This window comes from Erpetoichthys calabaricus, chromosome 6 (assembly GCF_900747795.2).
Source record: "Erpetoichthys calabaricus chromosome 6, fErpCal1.3, whole genome shotgun sequence".
NCBI classification, from domain to species: domain Eukaryota; kingdom Metazoa; phylum Chordata; class Cladistia; order Polypteriformes; family Polypteridae; genus Erpetoichthys; species Erpetoichthys calabaricus.
This window is the reverse complement of record NC_041399.2, coordinates 184,430,563-184,446,063: the sequence shown is the minus strand read 5'-3', so window position 1 is coordinate 184,446,063 and position 15,501 is coordinate 184,430,563. Positions and strand designations below refer to the sequence as shown.

The 15,501-nt window shown below is 37.9% G+C and overlaps 1 protein-coding gene across 2 annotated transcripts in view; it reads left to right on the top strand.

Moving 5' to 3' along the window:
* LOC114653703 (actin-related protein 3B) overlaps positions 1 to 15,277 on the top strand; it is a 51,203-nt gene extending 35,926 nt beyond the window's left edge. For both annotated transcript variants that reach the window (XM_051929123.1, XM_028804165.2), the window contains 4 exons: positions 903 to 995; positions 8,144 to 8,269; positions 8,475 to 8,558; positions 14,349 to 15,277. In XM_051929123.1, the coding sequence (XP_051785083.1) occupies positions 903 to 995; positions 8,144 to 8,269; positions 8,475 to 8,558; positions 14,349 to 14,444 (399 nt within the window). In that variant the 3' untranslated portion in view covers positions 14,445 to 15,277. The remainder of the gene's footprint in view (positions 1 to 902; positions 996 to 8,143; positions 8,270 to 8,474; positions 8,559 to 14,348) is intronic.
* Positions 15,278 to 15,501: the final 224 nt, after the last annotated feature.

The window sequence follows — 15,501 nt, the reverse complement described above, 5'->3', positions numbered from 1 at the left end:
CCCTGCTAATTTATATGTTATAGAGTGTCACTTGATTTTGTTATTGTGCTTGTTTCACAATATTTCCAATTATTTGATGGCTTGGGTGTTTAAAGTAAAAAAAGTAAAAGTGTCAGTCCATAATTGCAGACATTTTGCTTCCTTTAGTGTCTCTATGTTCTGGCTTCTAGAGACACCTTCATATGTGGAGCTCTGTGCTCTTCTCCCTTGGGTTCATACAGTGCCCCCCATAATGTATGGAGCAAAAACACTTTTTTTTCCTTGTTTTTACCCCTCTGCGCCACTGTTTAATATTGCAAATCAAACAATTCAGATGAGATTAAAGTGCATATTGCAGACTTTAACAATTGGAGTTGACATCGGCTTCCGTCAGCACTGTTGTTTAAGTAGTCCATTATGTAGAGGAGGCAGGTTCTTCAGGCCCAAGCTTGAAGTGATGTTAGTGGGCTTCATCCTCTGAGCTGCGGGTAAAACTTGAGAGGCTGCTAGCAATCGGGTTTCTTCCAGTGAGTTTGCCTGTGTCCTTACCTCCATATTGCTGAGTTGATGCTCCAGACTTGCTCATGTAAACATAAACATATATGTGTACTGTACATTCTATTTCTTATTCATGTATTTATTTTTATCTATAAATTCTATACTCCTACACTTAAGATAACATGGAATTGTATTCTTGTGAATTTTGCAGCCCCAGCCCTGGAGTGCAGCCTGTATTGCATTTTTTAGTTCTTAATTGCCTTCTTGATTCTCATTTTGATTCTTATGTTCACAGTGTATTGTATGGTTATTGTGTTTTTGGATAACATTTCACTGCATTTGTGTTTTATTAAATGAGCCTTAAATAACTTAAAGGTCAATATAAGATGTTTCCATCATTAACTAGTCTGCCATATCTGTTTTAGTTCGCCAATCCTGATTTCATGCAGCCTATTTCAGATGTGGTTGATGAAGTTATACAGAATTGTCCCATAGATGTAAGACGACCATTATACAAGGTAAATGTCAACCATCACCACTGAACAACAAAATATAGTAAACTCTGTTCTGTTTAAAAAGTTTTTCTTACATCTTCCCACAATTTTTAAATGTATTTGACTAATACTATTCGGTTTGATGAGAATGTAATATGTTTTCTCTACTACAGAGAAAATATTTTATAGTTATTTATAGTAGCAAAACTTGCACAGTGACACTTCACTTTTATGATTGTATTTCTCATTTCTGATTATCATATTAAAGTTTCAATTGATTAAACATGAGTTGATGTAATACTAGTTGATAATGATAATGCTTATTTAATTGCAGAGATATTCATATTTTTTGTATTTTTCATTGTTCATTGACTGAGCTACTCAACAGTGGGTTCAGGGTTTTTTTTTCTAGCAAAGATCTGCTTTAAATTGAATATGAATATCATAAAGAATACATTTATTTAAGAGATTAAAATGTGTATGTGCATGATTCAGAGGATTAAATATAATGCTTTTGAAAAATTAAAATAATGTGAAAAAAGTTTTTTGTCTAACACAGTGTAGACTAGTCATCTGCCATCACGTTATCAAAATATATTACTGTTGGTATCCTGTCATGGATGTACTTGACCCAGCACTGAACAAGCCTGTTAACTCCTTGAACAGGGTAATATATAACAGTACAGAAGACCTTAAGTAGACATGGATGCATATTATTGTATCTTTAAATATTGGAAAAGTTCTTAAATATTGAAAAAGTGGAATACGGTAATAATAATCATAAGTCTTCCTAAAGATTAACCTTATCCTGGTTTTCATCCAGTTGTAGAAACAAACCCAGAATTAGTCAGAGGCTATAAATTGATTACACTTCCTGTTCACAAGGTGTCAGTATTTGACTGCTTTTAGTGAAGTGAGCAGAATAAATTCACGGTACAACACCCTAGTACTACTTTGTATGTTAAGAATGTGCATGAGCAAGATAACAATACTGGAAATAAATGTAATCTAAATCATACCAATGTTTACTATGGTTGTATTTTATTCTCTTTATTTAATTTAATGTGCAGTTTGGTTTATATGCAGTCTTTGTGTAAGAACAAGTACAGGATAACCTGTATAAGTTTTTAGCATAACTAGAAAGTATGAAGGAAGCTTATTGGCTTGTTGTGCTATATTCTGAGTAGATATTCAACATCATGTGTATGGCTGAGGCTGAGATTAGTGATTATGTTGACCTTCTAATAAGGGTGCTTGTTATAAAATGCAAAATCTATTTTCATTTGATTTACTTCACTGCAAAAAAATTATATACGAAATGAGATAGCCACTGTTTCATCTGAATACACTATAACATTTTACAGTTGTGCCTATGGTAAGATTTTTACTTGATTATTTTTAGGGATACCAAGTTTATTAATTGTTGGATAGAGGGGTGTTTTCAGGACACAAATAGATAATACAATGTGAAATTGTAAAATGTGACTAAATGTTTCTGGGGGGGGGGGGGGGGGGGGGTGCATTAAAGCAGAATGTGTAGATTTTTTTCTTTCATTTTTTTAGTTCAGTACTGTACAATCAAATTACATAAACAATTTGTAATATTTTCTAATCTAAAAAGCATTCTCTAGAATAAACTGCATAGAGCACAGGAAAGTCAACATTCCTGACAGCATGCATAGTTGTGGGATGTTAGTAGCCATGAATTTTTACATTCTTAAGTCAGCTTATTCAAGTTTAACATTGTGGAATGTTCCTGGTACACAAAGCATGAATCTACCCAGTATCAGGCATCAGTCCATCATGGGGCTCACTCTCACACACATCCACAGTCACAATGGGCTATTTTGTAGCTGCTAGAATGTGGTAGTAAAATTGGTATACCTGAATAAAAAGCAGACAAGAGAAGAATGTGCACACATCACACATGTGCCTAATGTGCCAATCGCTAGTAAGACGTGTTATGCCATTTAGATGAACAGCATCAGGTAGTGTATTCCCAATGTGACCTGAAAGATTGAAAGTATAGCTGTCTGATTGTAACAGTTGAGTTGTATTTGAAGCAGGCGAAAATAAACTTGCTAAACATCTTATTTTAGACAAATGCCTTTGAAATTATTTAGATTTTTTCCTAAGCAAACATAATGTACATGTTAGTATTTGTTCCCATCTCATATCATGCATGTAATGTTACAGCATTGTAATGTAACAACATATTTCATGCAAATAAAAGGAATGAATGATGTATTGAGAGAGAGAACTGAAAATGTTTTACCACATTTTCCCAGGTGGCATGGTTTTATAGCAGCTTGTATTCCAAAAATCTGGCAAATGGTTGATGAAAGTATGTTGTTTTATGCCAGGATCTGAAGAGTCCTGTGTCCAAAGGCATTGTTGTTTCTTTTGCTTGTCTATTACGCTCTATACTGAGTGTAGACACAGAGCTCTGTGATTAGTCTTAAGGTAAATGTAATCACAAACTTTATACATTAGTACTGATTACATAGTGAATACAAATAATGACACTCATTTGTTTAAACAGACAGGAAAACAAAGTAGTTTCAAACTGAATAACATAAATGGAATGTACAAATATCCATCCATTAATTACTGTAAGTTATTGAACTGAGGCCAATTGACAACAGAGGAGAGGAAAGCAAAAAGTTTATAGCAACCCTGAAGAAAATTAAACTCTGGGGGAGTCCACTGTCTGTTATAACAGACACAAAATCAGAGACTGACACAGTCAGAGTTCTGGAAACTTCAGCTAACTGGCTGCCCACCTTCCTCTGGGCATTCTAAAATAGTGTCTGTGCTGAGCTGACTTATATGAAGAGAGAATCTTTCCATCTGTTGATTCCAAGGTTCCAAGTATTACAGATATCTTTCCATGGATAGTTAAACGACTTGAAAGTAGACCAGTGGCACAGCAGGATACCAAGAAGAGAAATGGAATAGAGGAGAGTTATTATTGGTTCATTAACTCTTTTAGGGCTGTTTGTTTTCTCACAGGGCTGAATATTTTTCCAAAAACTCACTTTTTAAAAAAAAAAAAGAATAGAAAGCAATGGTTTAACACATCAAATCAAGTAAAAAAAATATTTTTGACAAATGTTACTGTCTTGCATATTGTATGAGCCTGCGTACTATATGATTTCACATACATATCACATACATGTTACACAGTAAAATCCTGCAAAGTATGATATCGCTCAAAGCAGCCAATTGCATACATTGCCACATTGCACTGCTTACAATATGTATTGCACTGGTGCCTCCTTTTCATTTGTGTGTTGCTGCAAGTGGCGCTCCGTCAGCCTGTCTGGCACTGCTCTTTTTGATGGCCGTCCTAGCTTTGCCAAAGGAACTGCAACATACTCTGCCAGGAAGCCGTCGATAACCTTCTTGCAGAAATCTGCCGCAATCATGGTGCTGTCACTGTTTGCCTACTTGAACATTATATAGCCATTTATGAGTGCACTTGGTGGACTTATGGCTGTAAGCGTATGACCCCAGAATCTGATCCAGTCGATCAGCTGTGGCCATTTTACAGTTATACTCCTCCAATGTAACTGGCTTGTCCAGCTTTCTACCTTCTGGGTTTCCCTTTTGAGGAATAGCTTTCTCACATGTATTGTTGGTGTGTACTGTAGAGAGACAAGTCACCCGTTTGACATCGTGCCATGCCACCGCCACCACGTTTTCCACCCACATAAAAACAAGATTGTCACCTCTTTTCATTTTCAGCCTGTCTGGCTTCAGCTGTGAAGGCATGTATTTCCTGTTCACCCTCACTGTGCCACACGCTTCAATTCCTCTGTTCTGTAGCTCCATGAGCAATTCAGGTGATGTATAGAAATTGTCCATGTACACAACATGACCCAAATGTTCATAGCCCTGAAGTAGTTCCAGCTCAACCTGACTTGTCAAGGGACAGTTTTCTCTTTGAAAGGAGTACTTTCCTGTATATGTGATTATTTTCAGGCAGAAATCAGTATTTGCTTCTGCCTGTACAAAATCCTTTATACCATACTTTGTGGGCTTGTCTGGCATGTACTGGCGGAAAAAAGTTGTCCCTTATATTTTATCATTGATTCATCCACAGACAAATCACAGCCAGGCTGATAAAATTGTTTATACAGTATGTTGGTTCCACAATGTCAAGCGGGTGCTGAATTTTATACATGGGGTTATACGCTGGCTCACCCCTTGGGATTTGCTTGTGGTTACTGCAGAAATTAATAAAATTTTGCAGGAGTACGTACCTATCACGCGGCATAACTTGGCCAAGGCCACCAGGGGACAAAGCATGTTTGGACCAGAGCTCCCTGAAGATATATCACCAGTCCAGTCCCATCTCTATTTGTAAAGCCACAAATCCCTTTATCCTGTCTTTTGTTGTGGGTTTCCACTTTGAAAACGAGAATGCAGTGCAAGCACATCCCACGATTCAAAAAATTGCTTGGCATACCTGTTTAGTTGAAAGGCAGCCTCAGTAAAGAACAGCCTGAAGTACTCCAGCAGCTGGTAATCTATCATGTCCAACAGCAAGCTGTGCCATCTTGTGAAGTCCAGTAGCCAGGTTGGGTATTCCTCCCACGCGAACCTGCCGTAAGTGCATTTGCTGTGCGAATGTGCTCAGCTGGCAGATGATCAGCTGGGACAGCATCGGCTGGCATCAGCTGATGCCAGCTCCTCTTTCTCCTGCTCGATCTCCTGATCACTCTCAACAAAATCAAATTCAGAAAAATCTGCTGAGTATTTTATTTTCTGCACTCATTTCACTCCCTCGTGAGATGTCGATGCCATCTTGCCTTTATTTCCATGTTGTAATTTATGCACACGAAGGGATTAGATGCTGAGTCAATAAGTCTAATATTCTTCCAAGCAAAGAGGGAATACCTTTAACGTAATTGTGAGTTTTGTTGCCGTTTACAGCCGATTATCACCCTAAACCCCAGGATGTCAACGGGCACCGTCAACATCCACCCCTAAAGAGTTGATATTGTATTACTTATATTTTTGCACAAATGACTGACAAACAGAGCTACAATATGCACAGTTAATCAGTAGCTCTACTCAGGGTGTTCTCAACTCAACTGGATTTGAAACCCAAGACCAAAAAGGGCATCTTTCATATGAGCAGACAGATTATTCCACAGCTTTGGGGCCCTGTAACTAAAAACTCCTACTGTTATTTTTTTAATCCTTTGAATCTTTAGTAGTCTGGCACCTTGAGAGGTTTATAATTAGTGACAGGTTCAGGTAAGCAGAAACTTGGCCATTTAAGGCTTCATATGTAAGGCAGATGATTTTGAAATGAGCTTTTAGCTTAACTGAAAGCCAGTGTAGCAACTTAAGAACTGGTGTTATGTGGTCATACTTTCTAGTTCTTGTAATGGTTCTTGCATCAGCATTTAGAATTAACTGGGAGCTGCATGAAGAACATTTTGAACAATCTGTGAATAACGCATTGTAATAGAAACAGTCTTTATTTCCCAATACATTTAAGCTGGAAAAACATGTTTTACGTTTGTAATGTGAGTTTTAAAAGACATACTAGTGTCAAAGATAACGCTTAACTTGTGTGCTGATTGAAAGAAACTGATCTAATGGTTAGTACAAATGAGTTAAAAAGTGAAAGAACATTGTTGTGGTCTGCATCACTCCCCCCAATTTATAGTAATTTTGCTTTTTCTGTATTCAAGGACAAGGACAAGTAGTCACTGTCACTGCACTCTTTTAATTCACTGACACAATTAAGGGCACTATCAGAGAAATGTAATTTGGTCTAAAGGATATCATACTCTTAATTTAATTGCATCCATTACATTACACCATTTATCATGTCAGAAACAGTAATTGCTGTTTGGTAAAAGGGTCTTAATTTACCTACAACCTCTAAAAACTGTATACAATCTTATATTTGTCTCATTCGCTGTGCACTAGTCATTTTTTACTTATTGTTTAGTGACCCTTGTCATACTACACTGTGGCATAGTGCAGTAAAGATTTTGTAAGAGACATATTTTAGAAACATCCTTCTTTTTATTTTAATTATTTTTGAAGGTTTACAGCACACAGACCTTTACCAGTGTTTGATTATGTGAATATGTATGTATTTTCATTTAGGATTATGGTTATGCATGTCTGTGAGCATTATCAAGGCTTGAATTGATGAAACTTAAAGTATTATGTTTCTAACAACTTTGTAAGTATTTGTTGATTTGTTTATTTTCCTCTGATTGTTTTCAGTTTCAAAATATCCATCACTTTATCAAAGCCACTCAATCAAAAATGTTTTGCAAGACCTTTTTAGGGTAAATCCATGCACACATACTCGTACCAGGCCAACTAATTACATAACCTGTTACACATGCCTTTGTGAAGCTGGAGTAGAACTGGAGTGAAAAAAGCTCATCCATAGACACAAAGGAAGCAGATTCTACACAGTCAGTGAATGGGCTGAAATTTATACTTTAGTGGTGGTCTTTCCATTAGATCTCAAAATTCTGCCCATTTTTCTAGAGGCCACATTTAGAGAATGGACAGTGGGAGTAGACATAAGTGAGTTTTTTTGCTTAATGTGTTAGTCTCATAGCGTGAGTACTTCTGAAGTCTTAAGCATTCATTATGTGTTAAAACTTTGTTAATGCGGCAGTGTAAACCTTTAAAAATGTGTGTCCTTTAGCATGTTTATCAGATTTTGGATTGGACATGTGTAAAAATATAAAGACCAAACAAATCTGTAGTGCGTTGTGTATTTTCACAACATCCTTTTTGTTATGCAGCCATTCAAAACCCTTCACAGCTCAAGCAGTACTCAGATCACGTTTGTCAAACAAAACCTGAATACACAGAAAACTGCTGTCAATTAACAATATTTTTCCACATCATTAATGTCAGTTTTTGTACAGTACAATGATTGTGTGAACTGAAGTGGTAAAGTAATTTTATTATATGCTAAATAAAGACTGAAGCAGAACTCTTACCTTTTAGTTGCCAGTCGATTGAACACTTATAAGTTCTTGCATGTTTTTCTGCTGTGAGGCTGATTAGCTGAGCCTCTTTAAATGAAACTTAAAAATGGGAAAGCTGGCCATTTTACCTTTTGAATAGAATTACTTTGAACAAATTTCCAAAGTCATGCTTTACATTTTTCTCTCTTACAGAATATAGTTCTTTCCGGAGGATCGACAATGTTCAGGGACTTTGGAAGACGTCTTCAGCGAGACCTGAAAAGAGTGGTAGATGCAAGATTAAAACTTAGTGAAGAGTTAAGCGGTTGGAGGATAAAGGTGTGTTGAAAACTTATATATAATAATATTCAAAATATACATTATGAACTGTACATTTTTTGCAGAGCTTGAATTTATTTTGTCCCATTTTATATTTAACACAATGTATATGTACAAATGTACAATGCTACTAAAAACTGTTTGTTAAGTCCTTTTCACCATCATCTTCTGAGTACTATTCATTCATTCATTTTACTTTCTGTAGCCTAAGCCAATTGAAGTTCAAGTAATAACGCATCATATGCAGCGGTACGCAGTATGGTTTGGAGGATCCATGTTAGCATCAACAGTAAGTTGAACCTCATTTGAACTTTTAGGTATTGTTTTTCTGTTGTGTAAAATTGTTTTTATTTGTGTTCTTCAGCATGCACTGTTAGCTCAGATTCTCATAGCCATTTCTTTGCTATGCTGCCACAGTTGTGTAGATTGACCTGCTTACAACATTTCTGATCTCTTTGCATTCACTTTGTGTGACATTGTCTGTTTGATTCATTTGCTGTCATGATATGTTTAATAGGATTATTTTAGATAGAATTTTGTAGTCTGGAAAGTGTACTCTGAAGTCAAGCCAGTGGCCTTCAACATGACCTGAGCAGTTGATGTTTAATATGTAATATGGCCTCAGCGTTTTCCAGACACAATGGAAAAGTTAAGATAACCAATGTAATTTATTTAGTACTATCAGGATGTCTTGGCATTGCCCTTGTTGGAGTTCCACGTGTTAGTTGACTCTTTTGTTCTTATAGATTATTCTTGTTTTCATAGTCTCTTAATTCCTGCTTGTCCAGCTGAATCAATAGGTCCCAGAAGGTGAATAAGACTTTGGTGTTTCAGGAGCATAGGTTTCATGTAGTGGGGTTGACAGAATGGATAAATGTAAGAGATGTCAGCTACTTTTTTCATCCTGTGAAGGTGGGCTTTAATTGCACTGCCGCCAAAGTGTTACAGATCCAGGCCTGATTTGAATGTTTTGAAAGGAGCTACACATACTGCTCAGTAATGCACCTAGGAACTGTGACCAAGAAGTTGGATGTTTTTTCCAGCTCAAATGTTCTTTTTTAATGTTAATCTGAACTTCTGGTAACAGGAGTTGTTATTATCAAGTTTGATGTAGGAGTTTTCACCTACTTAAAAATAATCTGACTTTCGTCTTTGTATTTAAGTTATACATAACATGGCTTGTTTTTATATTGCTTTATCTTTAAGCACATTTAGTTATTCATACTTTATTTATTATACCCTATTTATATACCCTAATAAAATCAAAAAGCTGTTCTCATTCTCTGTATACATAGTCAGCAAGTATATCTGTTAAGCATGTACTATGTATGAATGTACGAATGTACTATGCGGTATCCCCATTCACACACAATTATAAAAATTAAAGAGAAATGATAGATAACAAATTTGGTACCCTTCACAGAACATCCTAGAATGGGATTCATCTTACACCAAATGTGTTTTATTTCTCTTTCAAAGAATGCTGAGTGTACCATTCCACTGGACCATTTCCTACTCACCCCTGTAAGCAGCGGCAGGCATCAACATGCATGGACCGTTACATTTACAGAAGCTGGCTAGTTATACCCCGTCCCAACCAAAGATCCTGCCAGCTGTGACAAATGAATTTACAGTTGGACACTGGAAGGAAGACTCTGGCATTTATTGATTAACATTATGTTCACACTTCAACTAAAAGTGACTCAGATTTTGGGTCTTTTTTTTTTTTTTGGGACTCTTCAGATTAATTTTGCAATTGATACAAATTGGACATGATTATGTGTAGATATCTATCCTGAATGTGGTCTGCACACACAAATTTAATACAAACAAACCTTTCAGACAGATGCGACCTAAGAGCACTGTGAACAACAACAGTATGTTAGATGCTATGCTGCTTAATATTGTTTTTAGTGCAGGACATTAGCTAACAATGTGAAGGTAAAAATAAAAGATAATTACACTTTGAGTATCTGCCGTATCTAGACATAGAAACCTGTGGACAGAAGAGAAGCCAGGGCTAATGGAGGTGAGAAGCCGAAGAGTTTGATTGAAAACGGTGGTTTGACACTTCCAGATTTTCTACAGGGGATGTTCGATTACTCATGTCAATGTCTGTTGACTAGACTTTCTCAGTGTGCCATTTCCACCACACAATACATAATAACTGGGCTGCATCAACTGGTAGTAGTTGGTCCAAATGTTTATTAAGTCTTCCTGTTCTTAATATCTCCAGCTGCTTTAAACTTATTAATAATTGCCATCATAGTGGAAATTAGCATTTTCCACTATTAAGCTTATTTTCTGATAGCCATTTCCTGATTTGTACAGCATAGCAACCTTTTGTTGCAAGCCATTGGTGTGTCATCAGGTCTTTCCCATTGTCATGGATGACTTAGAGAATTTGGCCTGTGTGTAACCTCCTGTTTATACCCCAGTGAAACAGAAAACTCATGGCTGTCCACTTAAGTGTTCCTACACACTTAGATTAATGGAAAAACGTAAAATATGAATGGCAAAATACTAGACTTTGCGTGTGTGAATTTCTAGTGATGCCAATAAATGTGGCACACATATATTTGAGGAAAAAGTTTGTTTCATGAAGGGAATTTCTTTTTCCTTTCAATTACTTTACTTCAATTAAATGTTACATTTCTGTTAATATTTAGAACGTTTAATATTTTTTCACCACCCAGTTTGGTTTTATTTAACAAGGGTGCCAATATAGTGGAGGGCACCATACATTGGTCAACTGACTTACCTGGGCTACCCCCAATCTCCTAAGCCTGAGCTGCTACTCCTTTTAATAATGTGGTCAGTTGCATATGACTTCGTCTCTGATGTGAGTGCTTTTTTAATAAGTCCTCAATCAGTCATCGGCTTCTTTTTACCATTTCAATTACATATATTTTATAAGATTTATATTAAAGCAAATAATGTTCCACTGTAGGTTGTGACTTTAAACTGAGTAGCGCCGTGTACAGAATTTATGAGTGTTCTTCAAAAAGATTCTGCACTGTTCTGTTGCTTTTTTGATCCTGTAGCTCAGTCAGACTTTGCAACCTGGAATCCATTACACTGTTGGTTTGGTACCCTGTTGTTGAGTTTGCTGTCTTCATTGTGAGTTACTTTGAGTTCTGAACATGGATGTGTACCTGAAATTTTCACAAAAAAAGAACGGAAAAGTGTTTTGCTACACTTTATGGCCAAGAGTATATTGTCACCTCTCCAAATGATTGAGTTCACATGTTTCACCTTCACACACTGTTAACAGGTGCATAAAACCAGGCATGTAACCATGCAGTCTGCATTGACAGTAGATTGGGCCGTACTGAAGAGCTCACTGTCTAAACGTGACACTGACGTAGGATGCCACCTTTGCTATAAGTCAGTACTTGAAATTTCTACTCTGCTTGTTATCTGCCCACTTAACTGGAAGTGCTATTATGGTGAAGTGGAAGCATGCAGGAACAACAACAGCTCAGCCACGGGGCGGTAGACCACCCAAACTCACTGAGCAGGGCTGCTGAGGGCTGAAGTGCATACCTCTTAAGAGTCTCTCTGTGCCTTTATGGCATCACTCACAGCAGAGTTCCAAACTGCCTCGAGAAGCAACTTCAGCACAAGAACTGTGTGTTAGGAGCCTCATGAAATGGGTTTGCATGATTGAGCAGCTTCTGACAAGCCTAAGGTTACAATGTGCAATGCTAGGCATTGGCTGGAGTGGTGTTAAGCACGTCACCATTGGCCTCTGGAGTGATGAATCACAATTTCACTATCTGTCAGTCTGATGAACGAATCTGGGTATGGTGGATGCCTGGAGAACACTACCTTCCAGACTATGTAATGCATACTGTAAAGTTTTGTGGAGGGGGAATAATGGTCTGGTAGTGTAGTGTAGTGGTTAAGGTTTTACACTTCAGTCAATGAGGTTTTGGATTCAAAACCTGCTACTGACACTGTGTGACCATGAGCAAGTCACTTGACCTGCCTGTGCTCCAATTGGAAAACAAAAAAAAGAAAATGTAACTCAATTGTATCATAAATGTTGTAAGTCGCCTTGGATAAAGATGTCAGCCAAATAAGTAAATGTAAATGGACTGGGGCTTTTTTTCAGGGTTTTGGTTAGGCCCCCTGTGAAGTGAAGGGTATTGTAAATGCTGCAGCAAACAAGAACATTTTAGACAATTGTGTGCTTCCAACTTTATGCCAGTAGTTTGAGAAAGCCCTTTTCTTCTCTAACCTGACTGTTCACCCTATGCATAAAGCCAGAGGTTGATAAAGATATGCAGTGACAAGTTTGGTGTGGAGGAATTCAAGTGTCCGGCACAGAGCCCTGACCTATTGAACACCTTTGCGATGAACTGGAGCACCAATTGCAAGCCTGCCAGTACATGGTCTCACAAATGCCTGAATGGACACAAATTCCCACAGGTATGCTCCACATGGAAAGCCTTTCCAAAAAGTGGAGACACAAAGGGTTGAGGGGGAGTGTCTAAGTCCATATTAATTCCCATGGTTTTGGAAGGGGATGTCAAACAAACTCATATAGGTTGTGGAAGATGACCCAGACACAGACAGGCAGACACGTTGAACTCACCCAACACACGTTTATTATACATATTTACAAGTGCACACGAACCCCAAAAGTCGCCAAAGTCCTGGCCACAACACAACGCCTTCACTCTTCAGGCCGCCTCCTCATCTCTTCCCAGACCTTGTCTCTCGACTTCCCGACTCAAACCCCTGAATGAAGGGAGGTGGCCCCTTTTATAATCACCCGGATGTGCTCCAGGTACTTCCCAGCAACCTTCCACCGGCACTCCCCAGTGTGGCGGAAGTGCCGGCTGCGCACCCGGAAGCACTCTGGGTGTCCCCGCTTCTCTTCCCCCCCCAGCACTTCCGGGTGTGGCAGAAGTGCTGAGGTCCAGGACTCCAAAGGCATTGGGATTCCCCCTTGCGGTGACCACGGGCCCCTACTGGGTTGGGCTTCAAAGCTCTGTGCCCGTGGTCCCCATAGGTACCCGGGCGGTCGCCCCCACGTGGTCTGGGGAAGGCGTAGGCCCTCTTCCGGTCCTCTGGGGCGTCCCAGCCGGGTCACTCCCCAGCCACCTGCAACAAGGTGTAATGATCAGGAGTCCACAAACTGTTTGTGGGCGGAAAGTTTCAAAGGAGTTGAAATTCACAACTGCTTTTGCAGTCCACCAAAGTGTATACAGCAAGATAGGGATTGCCAAAAAAATTGTCAAACAAGTTGGATGGGTGAAGAGACCTTGGGAAGGCTGTTGATATCATGACACCCTTTGACGAGAAATGGGTAGAAGTCAGGGCTGTTGTTTGTGAGTAACAAAGGAGGTCATCAGATTACGAATAGACAGAGTCGTGTAGTGGTGCAGTGGTGGTGATGAGGAGGGTCAGAAGTGGTGCATATACAGCACTATAGTCAAAAAAGAAAAACTTTTTTGTTCTGAAAGCATTCACTTTCTAACCACAGTCATAAGAGTGCTGAAGTATGGAGACTATGTTGTGAAGTAACGAATCCGAAATTTCCATAACTTAAATACAGTTAGGTCCATAAATATTTGGACAGAGACAACTTTTTTCTAATTTTGGTTCTGTACATTACCACAATGAATTTTAAATGAAACAACTCTGATGCAGTTGAAGTGCAGACTTTCAGCTTTAATTCAGTGGGGTGAACAAAACGATTGTGTTAAAAAAATGCTTTAGTTGCCTCACATTTTTATGCAATCGTTTTGTTCACCCCACTGAATTAAAGCTGAAAGTCTGCACTTCAACTGCATCTGAGTTGTTTCATTTAAAATTCATTGTGGTAATGTACAGAACCAAAATTAGAAAAAAGCTGTCTCTTTCCAAATATTTATGGACCTAACTGTAACTGCTTTTGTAAAGGGTGGAAACCTGTTGAAGAGCCCTCTTACGGTATATTCTGGTGTCTTTCTGACTGTGTGATTTTCATTTAGGTTTTTTTTCAGCCTCCCATCCATGTCTGAATGCATCATCCACAAAAAGATCTTAAGCGAATCATAACTGTAGTATTTTCTTTTTATTTTTCCAGCCTGAGTTTTTCCAAGTGTGTCACACCAAGAAGGATTATGAAGAGTATGGGCCCAGCATCTGTCGCCACAACCCAGTTTTCGGAGTTATGTCATAATGCTGGAGCATACAATTAAGAAATAAAAGTGATAGTGCAGCGAAAATCACTTACTGCTGCAGTAAAATATCTAGCCACTTGAGACGCCCGAGATGGTGGATGGGCATGTGTGCTTGCACATTCAGGCCAGAGCCTTTTCAAGTAGAGCCATCAGTATGTGCTGACTGTTTTCTAGCATTTAATTACAATATCTTCCTATGTAATGCAGAGCTGGCTAGGATTGTTACAGAAAAAAAAATGATTCCTTTTAATAATTAAGTATTCAAGGCAAGAAAATGATGTAGAAATGTGTTTCTAATGATCTGTTATAAATATTTAAACACATATACAAAATCCCTTTTGGGTGGTTTTCAACATGTGTATATATAAGATATATATATAGAGAGAGAGAGAATTTAATCCTTAACATACATTGCAAGCCAGTGTTTATATTTCATATCTTTTGTATTGTATAACTGACAAGGGAATTCAAAAATGAAAGGTTATCAATAGATGCAGTGATGTTTAAACACAATCCAGTTAATTCAAGTTAAAATACATTCTAAAGCATGTCAGGAAAGATTTCAGTAGACTGCTGCTTGATGCTTTGATTTCATTCATCAGTGTTTTGAGTACATCAGTTTTCAGTTTAATGTTCCATATTAGTTTTGCAAGAAAAGGAAAAATGCAGACCTCAGAGAGTGTATTATCATTTTATTTATTATTATTATTACTTCTTTTATTTTGGTTAACCTCTACTGTAGACTTAAGTTATTATTTACGGGTTGTTTTTGCTGACTGATGATTCTAATGCTGCTTTCAGCCATTGTTCAATAAAACAATGTTACACCTCTGCTTGTATTTGTTAGATCTTCATTTGCCTTGTGGGACACTGCAATGGACTGGTGCCCTGTTGCAGACTGGTTGTCCACCTCATGCCCCCATACTGGCAGTTCATGTTTGTGTGTTTTTTCTCCTACATCTCGAAGATACAGTGCCCTCCATAATGTTTAGTTTACCCATCTGCTCTGCAGTTTAAATGTACAAATCCAACAATTCAGCCATGATTAAAGTGCAC